Source organism: Falco cherrug, chromosome 6, assembly GCF_023634085.1.
Source record: "Falco cherrug isolate bFalChe1 chromosome 6, bFalChe1.pri, whole genome shotgun sequence".
Taxonomy (NCBI): Eukaryota; Metazoa; Chordata; class Aves; order Falconiformes; family Falconidae; genus Falco; species Falco cherrug.
In genome coordinates, this window is record NC_073702.1 from 59393976 (window position 1) to 59414928 (window position 20953).

The 20953-nt window shown below is 38.8% G+C and overlaps 1 protein-coding gene across 1 annotated transcript in view; it reads right to left on the reverse strand.

The window, feature by feature from the left end:
* Positions 1-1903: 1903 nt before the first annotated feature.
* Positions 1904-20953, reverse strand: part of CLVS2 (clavesin 2) — a 59706-nt gene continuing 40656 nt past the window's right edge. Inside the window, exons 3-5 of the mRNA XM_005443761.4 lie at positions 18150-18260; positions 14926-15146; positions 1904-10381 (exon numbers count right to left, since the gene is read on the reverse strand). Coding sequence (XP_005443818.4) covers positions 10294-10381; positions 14926-15146; positions 18150-18260 — 420 coding nt within the window. The 3' untranslated portion in view covers positions 1904-10293. The remainder of the gene's footprint in view (positions 10382-14925; positions 15147-18149; positions 18261-20953) is intronic.

The window sequence follows — 20953 nt, forward strand, 5'->3', positions numbered from 1 at the left end:
GTGTCTAATAATAATAATGTAAAGCCTTAACAGCAAAAAAATTTCCAGTTGATAGTATGATGCACAATTGTACCTCATGCTTTATTCTGAGCACTTTAAGATTTCAGTGTATTTTCTTGTTGGTTTCTGATAGTCTGATCTGAACTACAAAAGTTTATGCTCATCAAAAAAAAAGAAAGCATTGTGAAGTTTTTGAATATGTTGTCATTTTCCACCACGGTGTTAATTTAGAAACTAATTAAAAGCTTCATATTTCATATTAGAATTTTATAAATTCTCAGTTAATATATCAAACTAAAAGAAAAATTGGGGGGGGTGTCATTAAGATCAGTATTTTTACAGCTTCTTCATCAGGATTAAGCTTTATGCAATGGTTCTAGAAACATACAGTAAGATCAGTGATTCTCACTCCATTGTTTACTAAGAAATCACGTCAATTTTTTTTTTCTTTCCATAGTCTGAAATGAAAAATGCTGCTATCAAATAATACGATTAACTGTTTCCTCTAGCATTATCACTGCTGGAAATAAAATTTAATCAATGATATTTCATTAATAAATATATCTTTTTGTAAACTTGGGAAGAGGCAAGGTGTTAAATTTTTCACAAAGACAAAAGTTTAAAAGTTGTAGCTCTGAATAGAAGAGAATGATAGTGTAAAAGAAAATTGTCTCCCTTTTGACCAGTGCGGCATATTTTTGCTACATATGCACTTTCTCAGCTGCTAACCTCCAGAGTTTTCAACAGTTAAATTGATGGATGAAGGGAAGAAAGATTGCTTGCCAGCCTGGTAGTTTATCCAGAGGGGAAGGGACACTGTCAGTCAGGGTTCAGGTACTAGAAGGGCTTTTGACCAGCCAACCATATGTACATGTCTAGAAGACTAAATGCTATTTTTCCTCACTACTCAGCTCATGAGAATGAAACCAGCACTGTCAAGGCACATGCAGGCAATGAGACAAAATACTTTATTTTCTACTGTCTACATACAACAATGCAGCACCTGGGAGCTGAAGGACTACATTCCTACATAGATGAGAAACCATAAATTACTTTTTTTCAATGTAGGAATTGGGAAATCTGTACTTCCTCTTGGGAAGTTACACTTTGCAGAACTGGCATAAGGAATGCATCTGAATATACCACTGAGATTATGTGTGAAACAAAAAGCTACTGTGGCCTTTTTTTTATTATTTTTTAAAATCTGTGTAAACCAAAGTTAAGATATGGAAAATGTACAGAGAATGTGAATAAATGTTCTTGTGCCTAAAGTAAGGAATACTACAGAAAGGACATTGGAGAAGCACACAAACACATGACTGTCATTTACTGGGTCTCTCCCTCCCAAGAAAAATAAAATCTAGAATGAAATATGGTCATTTTGCAGACACCACTTCAGCATCACAGTCGGTTCTACCCTGGTTACTCTCTCCTGAGAACAGCAACATTTCCCTGAAGATACAGACATCTCTGTGAGGAGCTAATATCAATTCTCCCTGATGTGGGATCAAAAGAAAAGTCAACATACATGAGATGATTCTAGGGAGCACAGCACAGAAGAAGTTAAGAGGCATGAGAGTAGAAAATATTTTTGAGAGAAAAATGAGCTTTTCTTGTGCTACATCTCTGCCTGATCTTCATCTGTGAGGACATTCACGACCTGCAGACTTCCAAGAAGTGACAGCTCAAAACAGTATTGTAAATATGGAATATGTTAGCTCTCTAAAACTTACTGTTGGGCAGCAAGAGACGTTCAGTGTTACCAGAAAAAAAACTTACATGCTGATACACCACTCAGTTATTTCTTATTTTTCTTTCAAAACCTTGATAAAAATCAAGTACAGTTGGTCCAATGTCCTCCACACATATTTCAGCACAAGCAAGCCAGACAAACACTCCCATGTACAAACACAAAAATATATATGTATTTTAATTTTCATTTGGTCATATTTTATTTAACAGAATGTCATTCTTCCTCAGTAATCAACAATGATTTAAAGTAGTAGTACTCTCCAAAGCAGCCCATTGATCACAGAGAACTGATGATATTTAAATATACAATATAAAGAGTGACATGTTTCACAAAGTTGCTTAATCTTCAGATTTTAGGTTGGAACACAACAGACCAAAAGTAACCATCTTACTAGGTCCAAGAATAAAATTCAAACTGACAAGTTGTGAAAAGAGAATAGTTATTGAAACTATACATAGAGAGAACGTGATTGATAGACTTGTCCTGGCTTTACAAATCTCAGACCCCCTGAGTCCTAACAGTACTAAACTGAGAAACAAACAAATTTTCTCCTGAGGATACAAGCACTGTTTGCAAATTACTCCTGTAATTTAATTTTTGAATTTTTGATATTTTGCTATAGTATTTTCCATAAGGCTCCACAGTAGATTGCTGCATGAAAAGAAAATTTATTCAGTAGTTACCGCTATGCAAGTATTACAGAACACAAGAGCCTTAAGGCACAGATAGCCAATCTAGCAATTTTAGATGTCGCCATAGCTAGCTGTTAATCAGTATTCTCGTAACAGAGTTGTATTAATAGATTACGTGAGTGCTTTTACACTTGCATGAGTGCAGAATCAACAAAGTTAGCGTGAGTTGTGCACAACCTTCATTGGGACAGGAGCACTTCCATAATCTGCTGTTGCTTAAATTTTGGGGCAGTAGTCCCTACCTGAAGAGTGGTAACTAACAGTCAGGGGAAGGTAGCATCTTAAATGACAAGAGCTGTCTCAGATGACTGTCTGTCTACACCTGTGCGGACTCCTAGCCAGAGTCTTTTTTATTATTATTATTCCTCTGTGATGAGGTCAGCTGTTGCTCTCATTTTCCATTTCACCCTGTTACCAGAGATTTGTACAAGGGAAATATTTAAAATAGTGGTCCTCAAGCTCTAGTCTGCAGATTATCAGGGTGTTGGGGTTTTTTACAGTTTTCTCCAGTCATTCATAGAATAAAGTATGGACAGAAGACAGGATGTTGTTGAATGCAAGGGAGTAGGAGAAGACAGGATGCAGACTGGGGAAGTTTTGTAGGACACATTTCATACAACAGTCCATAGGGTGAAAGAGCTAGAGAACTAAATGATTTAAAAGAGACATTTTTTTTTTTTTTAATAGTGTCAGGTATTCTATATGTACCTCTCTGAATATATTAATAGGTTTACAGTCACATTTTCTACTATTCAATTCCTTCTGCCACTGATGCATGGAAGATGCACATGAACCTCAGGGAAAACTGTATTTAAGGGAAAGTGATTATACACTAAGTCCCATCAAGGATACAATGCAACCAAACCCTGAAACTCTTTAGTTATCATAATCTTAGGCATTACTTATAACCATCACCATTTTAATATTTTTAGACATTAATTGTAATGCTTAAAGTTGTCAGTTTCCTTTAAATCATCTCCACTCTGAGTGACTAATGGATACAATTAACATCACCAGCAGAACTGTTTAAAGACACAGAACACAGATCACCAGCTACAGCTCAAAGGCTGCACAATTAGCGCAAGACACCGAGGTGCACAGGAGAGATTCCCACGCTGCTTACACTCACAGCCTTCTACACAGAGTAGGCACCAATATTGATGTCAGGGCAAGACGGGCTTTAATCTGAGCAAGCACTGAATTCTCCCACATGATCTTTGCAGCAGGGACTTACAGAATACATCCCTCTCTTCTCTTCCTATGGACAGGCTGCTGAACATTAGCTTTCCAGCTCCTGAATGCTACATGGTACCCACATCCCAAGAACCACTGTGGAAACAGCAGCAGCAGAGGCTGTTTAGACCTGACATATACATCAGGTTTAAATACATCAAAAGCAAGTTTGTGTTGGCAAGAGAGAAAGATGCTCTCTCTCCTTTCTGATGACAGATGTGTGGTGGGGTATGTAAGCCCTCTCTTACATTACAGGGCAAGTGAAAGCCTCCCTCATCCTGATATTAAAATGACAGATCAGTTCACTCCAGCTCCTCACTGTTGTTTTCTCCATAGGCATTTCACCATTACTTATGGACATACAGCTCTTTCCTTCTCTCCCTGCATGACTTCTTCAGCCAGGCAGGACATGGCATTTCACATATTCCTTTGAGTACCTGGTTGGGGCCCATCTCCAGATGAAGATCTGGTGGCATGCACTAATCCATTAAACCATGTTCACAAGCTCAACTACTGCACCTACAATTTCACATCATAACTCTATAGACACAGGAAACTCCACCATGGCTGTACAAGGTAGACCATGTGAAAAAAGGGAATTCTGCTCATAACGTAGATGGGGAACACACGATAGACTACTGGTTCACTTTTTTGGAAGCCTCCATACAACTTCCCTCACATCATTTTTGCCATTCATATGGCTTTTATTTGCAGCCTTGTTTCTGGTTTTTATTTTAATTATTGTGTTTTATCATCTTCTATTATCTTTTCCCTTGCTTTTTTCTCCCCTTAAATTTTTATTAACCAAGGGACCTGATTTCAGATGCCTGCCTTTAGGCACTGCTGTGTGTTGCTCATGATGCGGCAGCCTCTTTAAGGAATCACAGAAGCATTTCCATATCAGACAAAAATTGTAATTAACCCCCACCACTTGCCTGCTGCAAATTGACAGACATGCCAATTCTCTGGAAATGAATTCTCCACTGAAAGCAAAAGGAAGCTTTATTACACCTTTATTAGAGAGGACTAGTTGTAAGTGACCGATTCAGAAACAACAGGCTGATCATGGTCCCCACAGACAAAATACTTTGGTCATGTTTTAACAAAAATACGCACCACATGGAAACATCAGCATCTTCCCTTGGAGGTGTCTCTATTTTGCCTGTGTGCAGTGCTTCCTCTCTGTTTGGATTCCACAGTGATACCATAAACTCAGGTTCTCAACGCACTGCAGAAACTCACTTTTTTTTCTCTCTTTTTAAACTCCTATTATGCGAGTCTGACATGTCTGTTATCAGTTTAAAGCAGTTTACACACACAGAGCACTGGAGAACGAGTGACAAAGTAGGGGGAGCCTTGTGACCTATGTTTCAACTTCACCACTATGCAGCATACCACACGTTGTTATATTTTAACAACAAAATCACTTTTCAAATTGTGCAATCCAACAGGGGTCAATGCCGTTTTGTGGCAACAGACCCATATGAAGGGAAGAAATTAAGATCCCAAAGCTGACAGGAAAACATTCCTGCACAACTGAAAGCTGAAAAGCAGACTGAAGGGTATGTTCAAGTCAATGTGCTAAATACAGACCCTTGACATGGGATGGTTCAAGGTTACAAGGCAATACAAGATGTGGAGTCCTATCTGCCCAGCTTGCATTTTCATTTGTGGTCACTGAAATAAATAAATATTCACTGAAATAAAATGCCAGCATTCCTTGTATAGTTAATGGGAAGTAAGTATCTTTCAAGGCCCTCAAAAGGAGATCCTCCCTGACCAAGTTCAGAATTCTTTACTGTGCAGCCAAGATTTCCTTTTGGGGGTCTTCTTTCCATCATTATACAAGGGAGACAGGCATTTCATTTGGGGGACATAATCCCTTTTCACAGTTTCCTTAGCAGAAATGGTAAAATGTACATTCAGATTTAACTCCACAGGAAAGCAGACCACACCTGGTTTCTAAAAGTCTCATGGTAAAAGATTTAGATAGGTTTCTAAAAAAACTAGGCATGACTGAATCAACAACCAGACATTCTTCTTATACAAAACAGCGACACGTTATTTTCTCTCCTGCAGTTCAAACCAGACTGAGTGATCAAAGTGTCATTTTTGTTGTATATAAACACAATGTAAATGTCTTCAAGATTTCATAATGTCTCTAAGCAGCTATGTTTCTGTTTTGCTACCTGGGAAATGCAGTAACTTATTTTCTTGATTTCAGTGTGCTTTCAACTTTGTGGACAAAAGTACTATCCTCAGCACCACAAATAAATGCTCATAAACTACGTGAAAAACGCCTTGCTTTAGAAGGACACGACACAGCTAGCCACATGATTAAGTGATTTTTCAGTACAATCCTTTGAGACCTTTGTTCTTGCCTTTCATATTGATATTTACCTTCCAAATTTGTCCTGCTACCCAATTCTGTTGATAACTCAGCAGGACATTCCCCATAGGCAAATAAAGATTATCAAAACCAAACTCAGTGCCTCCACCCCATTTTAATATTCTAAACAAAATCCTGAAGCCTGATTTTGAATTTTTCTCTCTTCTATGCTCTTTCAAATATGACTTTTTCAAAAATCTTGATGAACACATATGCTGATAATAACAAGGACAATATAACAGGGACATAACCCATGCTTATTGCAATGTGTTTCGCAGGTAATTCTAAATGGTAGCTCTGACATATAGCAAACTTTTTAATTTCCCAAACAGAACAGGTAAATAATAAAAGGTACAAACAAAATATTGTCAGGTTACAATTTTGTCAGGTAATGTGCTTAGGCTTTGCTGTGACTGTGATTAAATAATACAAAGAGCATTGCATGCAAGGTACCGAGCTAAAACAATTCTTTAAGAGAGCCGTTAAAGTGAATCTGCGCCTCCACGTATCAATGACCTATTGAGGTCCCTTCTACTCCTGTTTTCCTTAATTCCATGTGTAGTTTATGTATGTCTCTACAAATATCTCTTGTTACTAGGCATAGCATGTTTGTGGAGTGCAAAACGTCTTTTTAAATATGCTATACAGTAAATTTACATTTCTGTAAAGACATCTTAAAGCTATTTTACAACTAATAACTATTGGGAGCCTTTGTATTTCTTGGACCTTAGTGGGACTGATACCTGTCTTTATAAAGCCAAGAGACTACTGACATCTCTGATTACAGCAGGAAGGCTTTGGGCATGGAAGTTTCCAAAATTTTTCCATATATTATTAAACATATGTTTCATGGAAGAGACATCATGTAAGGGGATATTTTTTGATTTTGCCAAAGGCCTGAAACATCAATTTTTACACTTTTTTTTTTTTCTTCCCCTTTTTTTCACTTAGTTGCTTGGACAGGTGTATCTAGTTTTTCCACTAAGTTCCTCGTATTGCAAGATATTTGTTTTATATGCATATTGGCATGCATAATTACAACAATGTTTATACTACCCAATACACAACAAAGGTAAGAAATTAAGAGGAATTCCTCCCAAGCATTTGAAATCCATTTTTAGCACTTCAATTCTGCTATAAAAATTAGACATCAATTCCTATGATAATAAAGATTGGAAAAAGTTTTCAGTCCAAATTTAATCTATTAAAACTTGACCTACCTACAAAGATTTTCTACAAGAAGCAAGGGAAAGGCGAAAATCCTTTGTTCACCCTGATGTGTAAAAGATAAATGCCTTCAAAGAATACCGAGAGCATGTAAAGGATAATTATTTTTCTTACACATTTCCATGTTCTTAACCGATGTCACAACTGCAGTTAGCACTGCCAGAATTTGCTTCAGCAAAATAAAAGCTGCAGCCAAGAAGACCTGTAGCCCAACTCTTTAAAAGTGAAAATCTTACTGAAAAAGTAGTTTTCTTTGTGGTGAAGGATGAGGTCTCAGTTACACAAAATTAGAATATATCCTACTTTCATTCTCTGGAAAGAATATATTAATACTCATTAACTTGAAGCTGAAATCAGGCATCAGAAAACATTACATAAATTACAACTAAGTGTATAAATAAAGGATTTGCAAACAAAACAAACTGATGAAGCTTAAGCTTCAGACAGTTGAGCAGGCACACTTTCCTACAAAGATGGTCTGTGGGTATGTAAGAGGCATTTGCATTTTCTGACCAGACAGCTGGTGTACTCTAAAATCAGCATTATTCTGGTTTACACCATTTGGCCCACGTATCCAAAAGCATCCATGAAGATTCTGATCACCACTGTGTCACAGTTTGCATACATCTGGAATACTGACTAAATCCTGAAGCCCTTAAAAGGAGAAAATTTCTACTGATATTAGAGTTTTATCTGATAAGGACTTAAAAATCAGATTGATGGCAATATACTATTCTATTATCCATAAGTGTGGGCATATATAACATACATTCAAATATGGCACTTATGCAAACCCTTGAGACACATCTCCCCTATCCAGCATGATGTTACAAGGAATGTGAAAAACAGGACTGAATAAAGTTGTATCTAAGAATTCACTAATCTTTCAAGTTTCTTAAACCATACAAGTGGTACTACAACAGTTTCTACTACTGAAAACTTGCAGGACAGACTGAAAAGATGTTCAGGCTCCGTATCTTTTCTCTTTACATTTCATAACACATACCATGAAAACAGAATTAGGAGAGCAGAAAGGCGATGACTTGTTCAGACAAATTCCTGCAATGCAATGGGGTGGTGGGGCATACGCTATTTATCAGCGTTGCTAACGAACTGCGATGTGGGAAAGCTTTATCTGTGTGCTGCCTGGGCTAATCAAGGGTGATGCTGGAAGAGACAGGGTAGTCTCAGCCCTGAGAAACGCCAAAGCTGTCCCCACAGGAGTTACAGCTAAACTCTGAGACGACTCACTTCCAGGTTTCACTCTCCACTCCCTCTTAACTCACCCCAGCCTACTAACTCTTACAGCTGCAGTCACCCTGGGCGAGGAGAGGTGACCTGCAACTGGTGACTTTGAAACTTCAGTGGTCACTGAAGTGATGGAAGAAATTCTTTAAATTCTGGCGCTTGGGAGGTGGGGCTCCTGGGAACTGTCTCCTCCGCTGTGGTCAGTGTATTCTTAACTAAACCCTGCGTTGCCCAGACACGCTCTTACAATAACTATTCAGATGTCTTGGCAGGCACCCTGTGTCTTCTCACACAGATTGCTGTTAAGTCCTAACAAGAAATGACATTCTTGCCTCAGCATACAACAGGCTGCACACGCGTCAGTCAGCACACAAAGATGGCACAGCCCCTGCGTTTCAGCTGATTTACCCAATCCCTAGTGAAACCTGTTGCCCTTTTGAGGTAAAATGTATTTCTCTATTATGGCACATGTTCAATATATACAGTTACACTACAACAAAAACAAAATTGTCCTAAACACATAGGCTGAGATGTTTGACTGCAACTTATTCATATTAATCCTTGCTTGGAGTGGAATGCTGTTGTTCTATGGAAAGTTTTACTATATTAATAATGACATTGTCTCAATACACAATCTATAATATATCTAAGTACATTGAATAAGTATGATTTCTTGTATAAACCTTCAATTAAATATACTTGTCTAACAATGTCACCTTGTATGTTTGTCAGAGATTGGTAGAAATGTATATATGTATCCAGTTTCCCAGTGCACAGGATTCAGTGATTAAGTTTTGACCTCTGCTGCCAGGCTTTACTTTCAAACAATGGTTATTATGCTGTATTTGGAGGGCTACTGCCTCATTCCAAGGGAGAACAGAGTTCTGGAAAAATTCTTCACATGCACCCAAAATGCAAGAGAAGTAATCCCAGTGTGTCCCACATTACAGCACCCAGATTAGGGTAACAAGCCTGGTTATTTGCAAACTGTAAATGAAAATTAAGGAAGAAACCTCACAGAGCCATACAGCCCAACAACAAAGCTATCAAAGAGTTGGTTCCAGCTCATCTGTTATCTTTTTCACAATGCTACATGATTTATGCTAATTCACAACCCTAAACCACAATGTTATTTGGGAAATCAGTTCCCACAGTTAGGAAATATTCTACTGATTACAGCATCTCCAAGTTCTTGTATTCCCTCTTTATCTTTGCACATTACATGAGCATTGCAGAGAGAAAACAAAACAGCAGTCAATACACTAGCTGCAATATGGCTTCCTATGAGAAGGACAACATTTAATTGGCTTTGATATTTTTATTTGTCCAGTATGTGTTATTTTGTGTGTGTGTGTGTATGTGTGCGTGCATGCACACTTTTTTTTTCTCTTTTTTATGGTGCACTTCACTGACATATTTAATAGTCCCTCATTTCCATAGCATTTGTTTACCATAACTTACAAAGTCAAATCAGAGGATTATATTGTATTTACAAACAAGTTGGCACTTACAGAATAAATTATTGATTCCTCTTTATTTTTTGTTATTTTTATTTTCCTTTTTCCTCCTCTTCTTTTTCACCGAAGGGCAGCCAGAATTCAGGCAGAACAGTAAAACTTGATGCCTGCTGCCATTATGCTACATTAACATGAGTAAATAGGGTTCCAGCCAGTACACTCTTTCCCAATGGTTTGCTTGTTGCTGAGAGGCAATGCCTTCCACCTCAGTTCATGTCCGACGCTCAGGAACTGTTAGTCAAGTGAAAGCAAAGGCTGCATGTTATCTTCCTCGTTCTTATCCATGTGTTTCAGCACCCCAGGATCCACAACCGACTGAGACCTGCAGGGGGATAACATGTTTATTTGACATTTCTAGATCAAGACAAATGACGGTAAACCTCAGCTTTCTTCCGTTTATTTGACATTTCTGCCAGGGCTTAAAAATAATGGTACAACATTATCCAAGCATCTGATCATTGCAAATGGTCAGAAAATACCCTCAGAAAAATACAGAGTGATTACATGGCTTTAAAGGACTCAGTGCTGGTTTGCAGATATAGTGGATTCTCTTTTCTTTGGTGAAACAGTAAAACAGGGTGCATCCTCCGCACACAACAGAGGGCATGAGAACTAAGCTGCCTTTTGTACTGACTTAATGACTCTCTCTGCTAGAGGGTTACATGGCACCAGGGTGATAAAGACGATACAACTCAGCCACCCAGGTGGCTAATGGCACACTGCAATTAGTAGCATGTGTTAGCTGGAAGCACAAGATGCTTCTTTTCTAAATAGCACTTAGATGCAACAGTATGAGATCCTAAGCCAACCCTGGGGAATCCTGCCATGGCCAGCAGGATTTCTGGAGCAGTGGACACATCTGTCAAACTCACTTAGCAGCTCAACTAAACAGAGCAGAGAAGGATGGTAAGGGTAAATTCAATGATGACTGTAAAATTTTTCCAGGTTCTCTGATTCAGCATAAATGCATAACACTGGTACTGATACCCTGCAACAGCCACGTGTGAGGGAAAAAGAGGAAACCCCAACCCCCAGAAAAATCAAAATGCTGCATTAAAAACAAAATTTGAAGTCTTACAGGGTTCGGTAAAAGCAACCCTTGTTAGACGTTTCCTTTAGTGAGAAGAACCTCATGCTAGAAATGCCTTTCTCTTCCTTTCTGTAAAGATTTGAAATGGCTAGAGCATGTGACAACTCTACAATGTAAGTATCTATTTCTGACCAGTGAAAGCACACTGAGACTGCAGCATGGCTACAGATTTGCCTATTTGGGGGGCTACAGCACAGAGAAAAAGCTTTACAAATTCTGACATTCCCAAGACAAACATACATAGTCAATCCCCCACTCTTATAAACTGGCATCCTCTACTGAAAAAAATGAATGAGGCTGATAGCAGGAGGCAACGTGGTCTTTCTCAAAAAATCTAAAGAAAACCTTCAAAAACAGAAGAAAAAGTATCTGAATTAAAGCATAGGTGAGAACTTTAAACACAAGGATATTTTTTAGTATTACTTACCACATTCTCTTACTAATGCTAAAATCAAGAAAATTAGCTTTAAAAGTCTCATGCTCTCTCTTGTGATAAACATAATTCAAATTTTTAATTAAAACTTACAATACTGTACAATAACCGTCATCTAGAAAGCTGGTCAGTTCCTCAGGCAGAAAACTAAACCACTGAATTAAAAATGCTCCTTTAAAATCTTCACAAGGTACCGTGTCAATGCAAAGCTGATTGAAAATTTACTGGTGAAAAGCTGTTACTCCTGAAAATTCCAGTTCATCAAGATAAAAAATGCTGTGGAAGCATATTAATTTCAAAGGATTCCCAACGAAATGTCAGTACTAATAGGAGACTGAGCCTCTTCCTCAGCTGCCAATGTCTGAGCAACCAAGGTTTCCAGCTCTCATCTGGGGAACTGAAGGGGAGCCGGAAAGGCTGCAAACCTGCCCTCAAATTCCCCATAAGGCAGTTTTGGCCATAAATTTGGCCAAGGGCTCCAAACTCCACAACGCCAAGGCAGATGTGAAAATGGAACTACACAGACCCTGATCTATGGATTGTAAGGTCAGGAGCCTAAATGCATTGAAGAAGAAGGAGAAATATTTTTCATTCAGTTTTAAATCAACATTTACTGTCATGTTTCATTCATTTCAGCAGCAATTCTGGAACGAAGGTATGTAAAAGGAAAAACGGTTGTGTAAGTCTATAGCACCTTACATCTACATCTGCCAGATAACTTAACAGACATTACTGAATAAATTCTCACAAAACACAGTAGGACAAAGTTGTGCTACAAAGTCCCACTGCAGAGGTGAGGAACCAAAGCCACACACTGCAGATTTGATAAACAGACATCTGCCCTGCAGGGTTAGGTGAGAAGAGGATGCAGGTCTCCAGCTGGGTGTCTCAGCCATGAGAGCCACGGGGGGACACAGCCGCAGGCCAAACATGCTGAGACAGCTGAACGGTGCCATGTGATGTGAACATGTTCTCCCCAGAAGTTTGTGCTACAGGTGAGATTAATTCCTCCTTACCTCCTCTACCCTTCTCACAAACAGCCTTCCTTTCAAGTAGAGGTCACCCAATTCACTAAAGGTTCAAGGAGATCTAGAAGAATGTCAGTGATTCATACAGGGGCAAAAAATGAGTAAGAAATAAATTCTCAGCAGAGTTTTGGTTTAAGAAGGATATTCTTTCAGAACAACTAATTTTAAAATGGCAAACCAAATGAGACAAGATAATTGCTGGAGGTCTGCTAGGCACTTGTGAAATTTGTTCTAAAAAGTTCAGTACTTTTCATTGACTTATTTTCATGGTTTTTTATATGTTAAGTAATTTCTTCTGTACTAACATACCACACTGAGTGTGGTTTTAAACTGAGCGAAACAATCGATTAGGTTCCAAATTCAAGTTAAATTTGATTTTTAATGGAATAGAGTTTATCTGTTTTACCTTAACTTTTCTATTTCTGTTTTAACAGTCTGTGCACTTAATACATGGAAGTCCTGGGACACTGTGTCCATCTTATCACCATTCTCTTCTATTTGGTACTAGCACAGTAAGTCTACTTAGTACTTTTTATACCCAACAGCAGGGAAGGAGGATTCCAGCAGGTGCTGCAGACACACTAACTGAAAAAGAATGTGAGAAGGTCAGGAAGTTTCAGCTCAATATTATGTAGATACAAATTTCAACATGCTTATTTTCTGCAGTATTTCTCCTACTGTGTCGGGTAACTGAGATTGAAAGAACGTCAATTTGAATCTTACACTGAAGTGTAATTCTGCATGAAGGATTTTTCAAGCACAAGTTAAATGAGAATAAAAATTCAAGAAAGAATGACTAATCTGGTCAATCCACTGCTTTTCCATTTAATAATGCGCTTGCCCAGGATAGTCTGGAAAAGTCTGCTCCAAAGGGTCTTGTCACAGACCTTCTCATGGTTTTTTGTTGCATGCTTGGATGAAGCTATTTACTCTCATTACTTCATTTTGCAACAGTAAGACTTTGACATTTCAGCTCCTAAATTCCACTCTTCTCTCCAAGACAGCTTCTCTATTGACTCATAATTCTTGTATTATGTGCAAACCATATATAAATATATTGCTCACTTTTGCCCTTCCCTTGGCTCTTTATTGTCCCATTTTCTCAAATACTTGTGTTAATTGCATCTCTGTCATATGGTTTCAGGACCCTTTTTAACTTCTCCTTATCCTACTTCATTCCCATCCAGTCCCTCACTTTTCCCTTTCAATGAACTGATGGGTTTTTTCAATACAAAATCCTTAAACTTCACTGCTTTTTTTCTTTTTTTATTCCTATGGCAATCTCCTCTTGTTTCCTCTCTATTTCCCAAAAAATATCTCCCTTTTAGACTTCACTGTCCTCCCCAAGCTATGCAACATTTTCCAGCCAAAACCATCTTCCTCGATGAGGAATCTGAAAATACTTTATCCTGTTTCATCTGCTTCCAGACTCTCTCTCCCTTTTGCATCAAATGCCATCTCCTGAAATTGAATTCTCAGTTTAGCATACTCTGACTTATTTTAATGACTTCACATATTGTTTTCCGTCCTGTCTGTTCTTTTCTGAGTCATTCCTAGGCCTACCACTTATGAGCTGCACTCTGACTTTTGCTGTCCTGCTCAACCTTTTCTATCATCCTGCTGTCATCTTTCCCCTTTCTCCTCTACTGCCCTGGCAAGGTCGGACCAGGTTTACCCCTCCGAAGTGAATCACCTCACTGCTTCCATAGCTACTGGAGAGGTAACTAACCCCTTCCTATACTTTATTTCGAATGATAAAATGCAGTGAGCAATTATACTGGATCTTCTCAAAAAGAATATCAGAACGCCAAGATGCTTTGGCACTGATTTTTGCCCCGGTTCTCTCCTCATTACATTTTCTTGTGTTGTGTGCAGTCACTGTGACTGACAGTTCAGATGCTGTAAATGTCCTGGCACCTACAGGATGGTGGATACCAGGCACTGGGCTATGAGATCGAGGAAGCTAAGAGTTATTATCATCACCACCCAGCCGGATAATTGTCCCCAGTTTACCCTCTGCACTGAGGCTCATTCCAGTTACTGCTGTCTCCCGCTGTAGGCTGGGGTGGGATATTAGCTTATTCCAAACACAGTACTGTAGACACTGCCTGTATGGCACCACTGAAATAATTAGCTGCACTGAGCTCACAACTCACATGGTTAATAATCAACATTATGGTCTATAATCAACAGTGATCTTAAGAAAGGAAAAAAAAATGTCCCTTATATATCATAAACCTGCAGCTTCATAAAAAGGAGGGAGGCAAATGTTAACCTTATGACAATACCAGAAGACCACAGTACTTTTAACCCACCTTTTCATGGATTTAGGAGAGAGGTCCTTTTCTATATCCTTTGCAGGAGTGTTGTAGGAGTCCGCATTGCATTCACTGTCATCATCATATTCATGGTCGAGCAGTGTTCTTGCCCATGTCCCCATGTCATAGGGGGGCAACATCCCTCCAAACTCTGAAGGCAGGATCTCAGGGTGTATTAGCTGATGCAGGCTGTTGAGGTTATTACCATGCAGGAATATCTGTATGTACACATGCAGGTAAAAACAAAGCGGTATCACAGAAATTGTCAAAGCCCAAATTACATCATCATTATTAGAGGATATAGTACATTTTCAATCTCCTGGCTGTGTTGAGCTAACAGAGATGGCCACTGAGGCAACATATTGCCTCTGCCTTAAGCATGGTCATACTATGTTCATAAACCTACAAAGTGGTTAAAGCATAAATGACCTAAAATATTTGCAGTACAAGGGACCTACAGAGGGTAAGAACTGATACCTGGTAACTACATGGATGGAAGAGTAGATACAGACTGCCTGTCTCTTGTGATTTGCTCTCCCTAACCCTGTGGATTAAATTAAGGGAACAAATTAAGAACATAAATAATAAATAAAATTAACATTCACCATATACATTAAGGAATACATATAGACTTTCAGCATCCAGCCATGAGCTCTATCAATAAGATAAATAGTGCAGTGTACTGAAAACTCCACTGGAAAGATTTTCTTTCTTAATATGGTGGTACTAGTAACTACCATCCATACTTGACAATAGATAAAGTAAGTAAAAACAGTGAAATAATTTCTGTGACAACAATGAGGGAGCAGTTGATGGACTATTTTGTATTTTACATCAATGTTTTGGCAGACTGATTTTCATAAATGCTTTAAATTTATATATAAATATGTGTAATAATATAACATCTATGTATATGAATACTTGTATTTATGTTTGTGTTTAACCTTATTGTCTCTCCGCAGAGATCTGGTATGTGTGACCAATGAGCACTAGAAACAGAGCACCTCTGGATTCGGACAGCCTTCTCCCAACAGACACTAGGGATCTGCAGACTTTCCACTGGGAGGAAACATCTGCTCTTGGGTACGGCTACACAGACACCTCACAGCACCTATTTCTAGACTAGCAAGTAAGATGGGCCAGGATCCACCCTTTGGGACTAGGAGCAAGTGCCATGGCACAGTTCACATCCATATGGTTAAACTCCTTTCAGGTCACCTCACCCATACTGCTCACTGGTCCATGCCATCCCCAAACTGTTCCTGGGCAATGTCTAAGAAAGCACTAGCTGGCACCGGCCCGTGCCCTGCCAGAAAAGTGTCCATATAATTAAACAGCAGGAATGGCAACACCCAACACTATTTAATTGACTAGCACAGAAGCAGCCAAGAAGGCAAGGTAGGATGTTGCCTCCTAACAACTGTATGCTGGCTTTCATTCCCCACAGGGCAGGCAGGGATGCGAGCACAGACAGACATCGAGCACTATCCATTCACATTCCACTTAACCTTGCAGGGACTCCTCTGGACAGCTATACCCCTAGCATGATTTTATCAAGAGCTAAATTCAAAAGGCAGAAAGAGAAAAAGCCCATATATATGCTTGTCTTGTATTGCTTATTTCAGCCCATCTTCCAGTCAGCTGTGGAGACAGGCAGCTTAATATGACCATGCAAACACAGTAATGTTCTTTCATCTCAGAAAGGAATTTATCCTTCTGTCAAAGAGCAAATACTAATGGCCAGCGTAATTTGTTTTATGGTGCCTCTCCAACTGAATGTTTTAGCTCTTAGCAAATTTTTTTATACATGCCTAGTACTATATTTATCTGAATATAGCCATCAGTTGCAAACCTACCAGGCACATTAAAAAAATACAAAATAATTCAGGATAAACAACAGATAAATAATGAGCCTGATAAAATTCAGAAGAGAATTTTTTGGGGGTTGGGTTTGGATTTTTTCATAATCATTCATTCTCCCTCTAATGGACTTTCTTAAAGCTGATTTTAAATTTTATGTGCTGGGCATAACATTCTGACACTAAGATTTGGACTCTAAATCAATACTTAACCAAACTACTTCTTATAGGCATTCAATAGTGACAAAAAATGTTTGTAAAAAGTCAGCATTTCTGAAAATATATGCCACTGATTTGGGTGTCTAAATAAAAATTTAGATGTTAACTGATAATCATCCATGTTCAACTGCCTTGTCACTTATTTTTCATGTTGTAACACGCCCATGAGCTGTACTTTACTACCTGGTTATGCATATGCAGCACTTGACTTAAAAAGGCCTCAAACATACCTGGCACTATAATGTTCTTTGTTGAAGCTGTAGTCAACAGAGTGCAACTGAATCCTGCAAAAAGTGTTTTCGTTTGCATATTTATAACAGATATTACATAAAAGGCTGTGTGATCTATAGTTCAAAAATCTGTGAATACCAGAGGCCTCTCAAGAATAATCTGTCAGTAAAAAACAGCTAAACACAAGGATCATTGCGGCCTTCTAGACTGTGTTTGAGGAGAGAAAATACAGAGCTGCTCAGAGCTGAACCCATAAAAAAAAAAATCTCACATTCTTCATAGTGGCTTTGTATGTGATGCTGATTGTGTTTTCCTGGATGACAAATCTCCCATTATACAAATAACACCATCTTCTGGGCTATCACCACCAACCTCTAATTTAATTGCACTGATGCAAATTCAGCAACATCTCAGAGACTGCACATGCTTATGCACAGATGCATGCACACAAATTTCCTTTCATTGGCTTTCATCCAAATCAGTATTTGCAAACTACTATATACCAGATGTGTACTTTAGTTCATGCTAATGTCAAGGAAGTCACACTAGAAAAGGACTTAATACTCACTACCTCTGTTCTTAAAGAAAGAGAGAAATAATTTTAACAGAAATTGAATAGAATTGAATTAAATAGAATCTTAATATGAACGGTAACGCAGGCAGTATTTTTTATACAACCCCAGAAGAAAGCATATGCTTACATTTTTAAAATACATTTAAGTGCACTGCTTGGCTGTGTCCTTAAAGGATAATGCTGTATAAGTTTCTAAATCAGTTAAAGATACAATGCAGATGTATTCAAATGCTTTCCACCACTAGCAAGCTGATATATTGTGTATATCTACTTTATTAGAGCATGATACAACTGCTGACTACAACTGCCAGATAATAGACAATTAAACAGAAGAATACCCTTTTTCGTGTCTTCTCCTTTAGAAAGGGCCGTATAACTGTGTAGAGGGCATGGATGTACCACGGCTGATTGACGAAATGTATTCCTCCAAACCGAGCTGGAAAGCTGTCCTGTATGTCATAAAACAAATGCATACAATGTAAGTTGACTCTTCACAGAAGTTGCATATGCACCAAATCTTTTTTTTTTTTTTCCTTCTGAATGCTTTCATTTTAATAATCAATCTTAAACAAGAAGAAGCATTCTTCAAAATTGTGACCTGTCAGTTGAGTTCTAACGTTCCGCACCAAAGAGCACCTCAGCCTGGACAGAGCAGTGAGGAAGCGTGCTGAGACAGCTATGGTATTCAAATAAAGGCACGGCATTTCTAACTTTCAGGAATGCTTTAAACATTGATGATTTGCCCATAATTCATCTGTGCAATATATTTTTCTCTTTTCCACTTCTATGGATTTTATTCATTTTTAATGGTAACCATCTCAACTCTTCCAGTGTCACTGAAGAGCACTAGAAACATTCCTCGTTTCCACCTTAAAAAAAAAGTGTAAATCTAAACTACTGTTCAAAATGTCTCCAATATTATCCATATTTCATAAAACTGAGAATGCATTAAACATTATGCATAAACTGTTATGCAATATCCATGACAGTAATTCTTGTCACATAGTCAGGGGCCTTCTGGGAGCTTGAATGTAAGGATAGCATATCTGTATTGAAGTAATGACTTTTCTTTTTTCTTGCTGGAAAACACAAGGGGCAGACTAGGAAAGATTCTGATCTGCATTTTCGATTTCTAAGTCAAGAGAATATGCCAGAGGGTTTGACTGTTTGAAGAGGGCAGCCACTCTGTCCTGAAATACTATTGCCAAATTCATCGTGTGTCCTCATTTTCTGTTTGCCTGGCTGATCATGTGCACAAACAACACAGCAAGCAGCTGCCATCTCCCATGTTGCCGAGAGTTACAGCACTGAGCAAGGAAGCAAGAGGTGTAAACAGGCTGTAAATCGATGCACGTCCCCTTTTGTTTTCATGGGTTATGTCAGAACCTTCTCAGTGTTTAGGTATACAGACTTACTAAATTAATCCACTCTAGGCATCCATGGTAGTCACTTAAATCAAAACTGGGTTGCTCACAGCAGCAGCAACTCCTGTTTGACAATACAGGTACAAACAAGGATGTGCTTCCCAGCTATGCCTCATCCTCCTCCTCCTCCTCCTCTGTGGATGCAGTAAAGGCAGCTTCAGGTCTGCGTCAGTGGGATCAGAGGCTCAAAAGGAGGCAATCAAACGATTAGCCAGGGCACTCTGTGCAAACAGACATCTTTTGCCTCCTCCAGAGGCAAGACAGCAGGCCATATAGAAGCATCCAGCAGTGTAGATATAAACAACAAAGCACCATTTGAAGCACACTGATTTAAGGTCATACAGCACACAGCAAAAAAATGACCAAGAAAAAATCATAAACTATATTAACCAATCAAAAACTGTCAGATAAGGAAGGCAGGAACCGTAGGAAGGAAATCTTTCATGAAATGTCTCCAGACAGGAGCATACTTTGAAAAACTGCGTATGCCTAGAAACCTCCTTAGTTCTGTGAATGTGTCCAGATCTGTGGGAATAATGAAGCCTGAAGAGGTCACTTGCTCCTCTCAAATGTACGATTCACATACTGGCAGGCACGCCTAACCCAGGGGGTCTTTACATCAGGGTGTCACCTGCCTCCAAAGTGCAGCAGCTTGGTGGATCAGCAGATGAGACATTTTCCATCTGGGAGGAAATACCTTAACAATGATCTGCAGGGAGGATGACAGCTACAAACATGCACCACTTACATCTGGCTGGCCACAGCACAACAGTCAATGCAATTAACAGTCTATTTTACAGATTTTCTCCAGAAACAATTGATTAACAACAGCCTTGAAATAAAGCAATCCTACTGAAAGACTGTGTTACAGAAGCCTCATCTTGCTAAATGCCTAGTTCCTGTCAGCGCTGAGTAAATGCCACAGGACAGTTGATAATTTGACATGTAATTCACCCTGTTCAATATCGTAAATCCCTGAACACCATTTTGAGAACATAATCTCTGATGTACAAAAAGTAGTAAATTATGTCCCTATCACAGCAATCCAACTAATCCATTAGGAAGGATAAATCACTGGATGCCACCTTAACCTTTAGTTGCAGGAGATACCATTCATCTACAGAAGGCTGTGTTTCTTTGGATTATCATGGCTGTTGCTCCAGAAGAAAAGCCCAGTGCAGCATGCTCTGTACCATGCACAAAAGAGCATACACTAGAGCTGCAGAAGACATCTTTTCTAGTTTCACCCAGATGTCTTTCAAGATCTCTTCAGAGTTAACTCTGAAATGGTAATTGTGCTAAGCCTCCTGAGAGTCAACCACTTTTTATAATGTAGGCACTAGGGAAGACAGCAAAGCAAACCAGCCATTCCTGGCCACATGCCTTCCTGCATGACTTTGTAAGCTTTTGAATTAATACAAGTGCCCCAAAACTTGCATGCACAAAGTTTTGAAATATTTGTTCTTTATTGCTCAAGAAAATGTCTCACACAGAAACTGAGGAAAATTTGTGAATGAAAAGATCTCAGCAGGCAACCAGCTGTGCGCACACACAGATTCAGAGCAGAGCGCCAAAGGTATTTGTATTCTACCACAGGCTCGGAATGGATGACTTGTCAATACTCAGTATCTTTACAAAGGTATTAAATTTCAAGCAGATAAAAGGAGTTGCTTTAGAAAGTACCACTTTAACACTTCCACTATCTTTTCCTACATCTT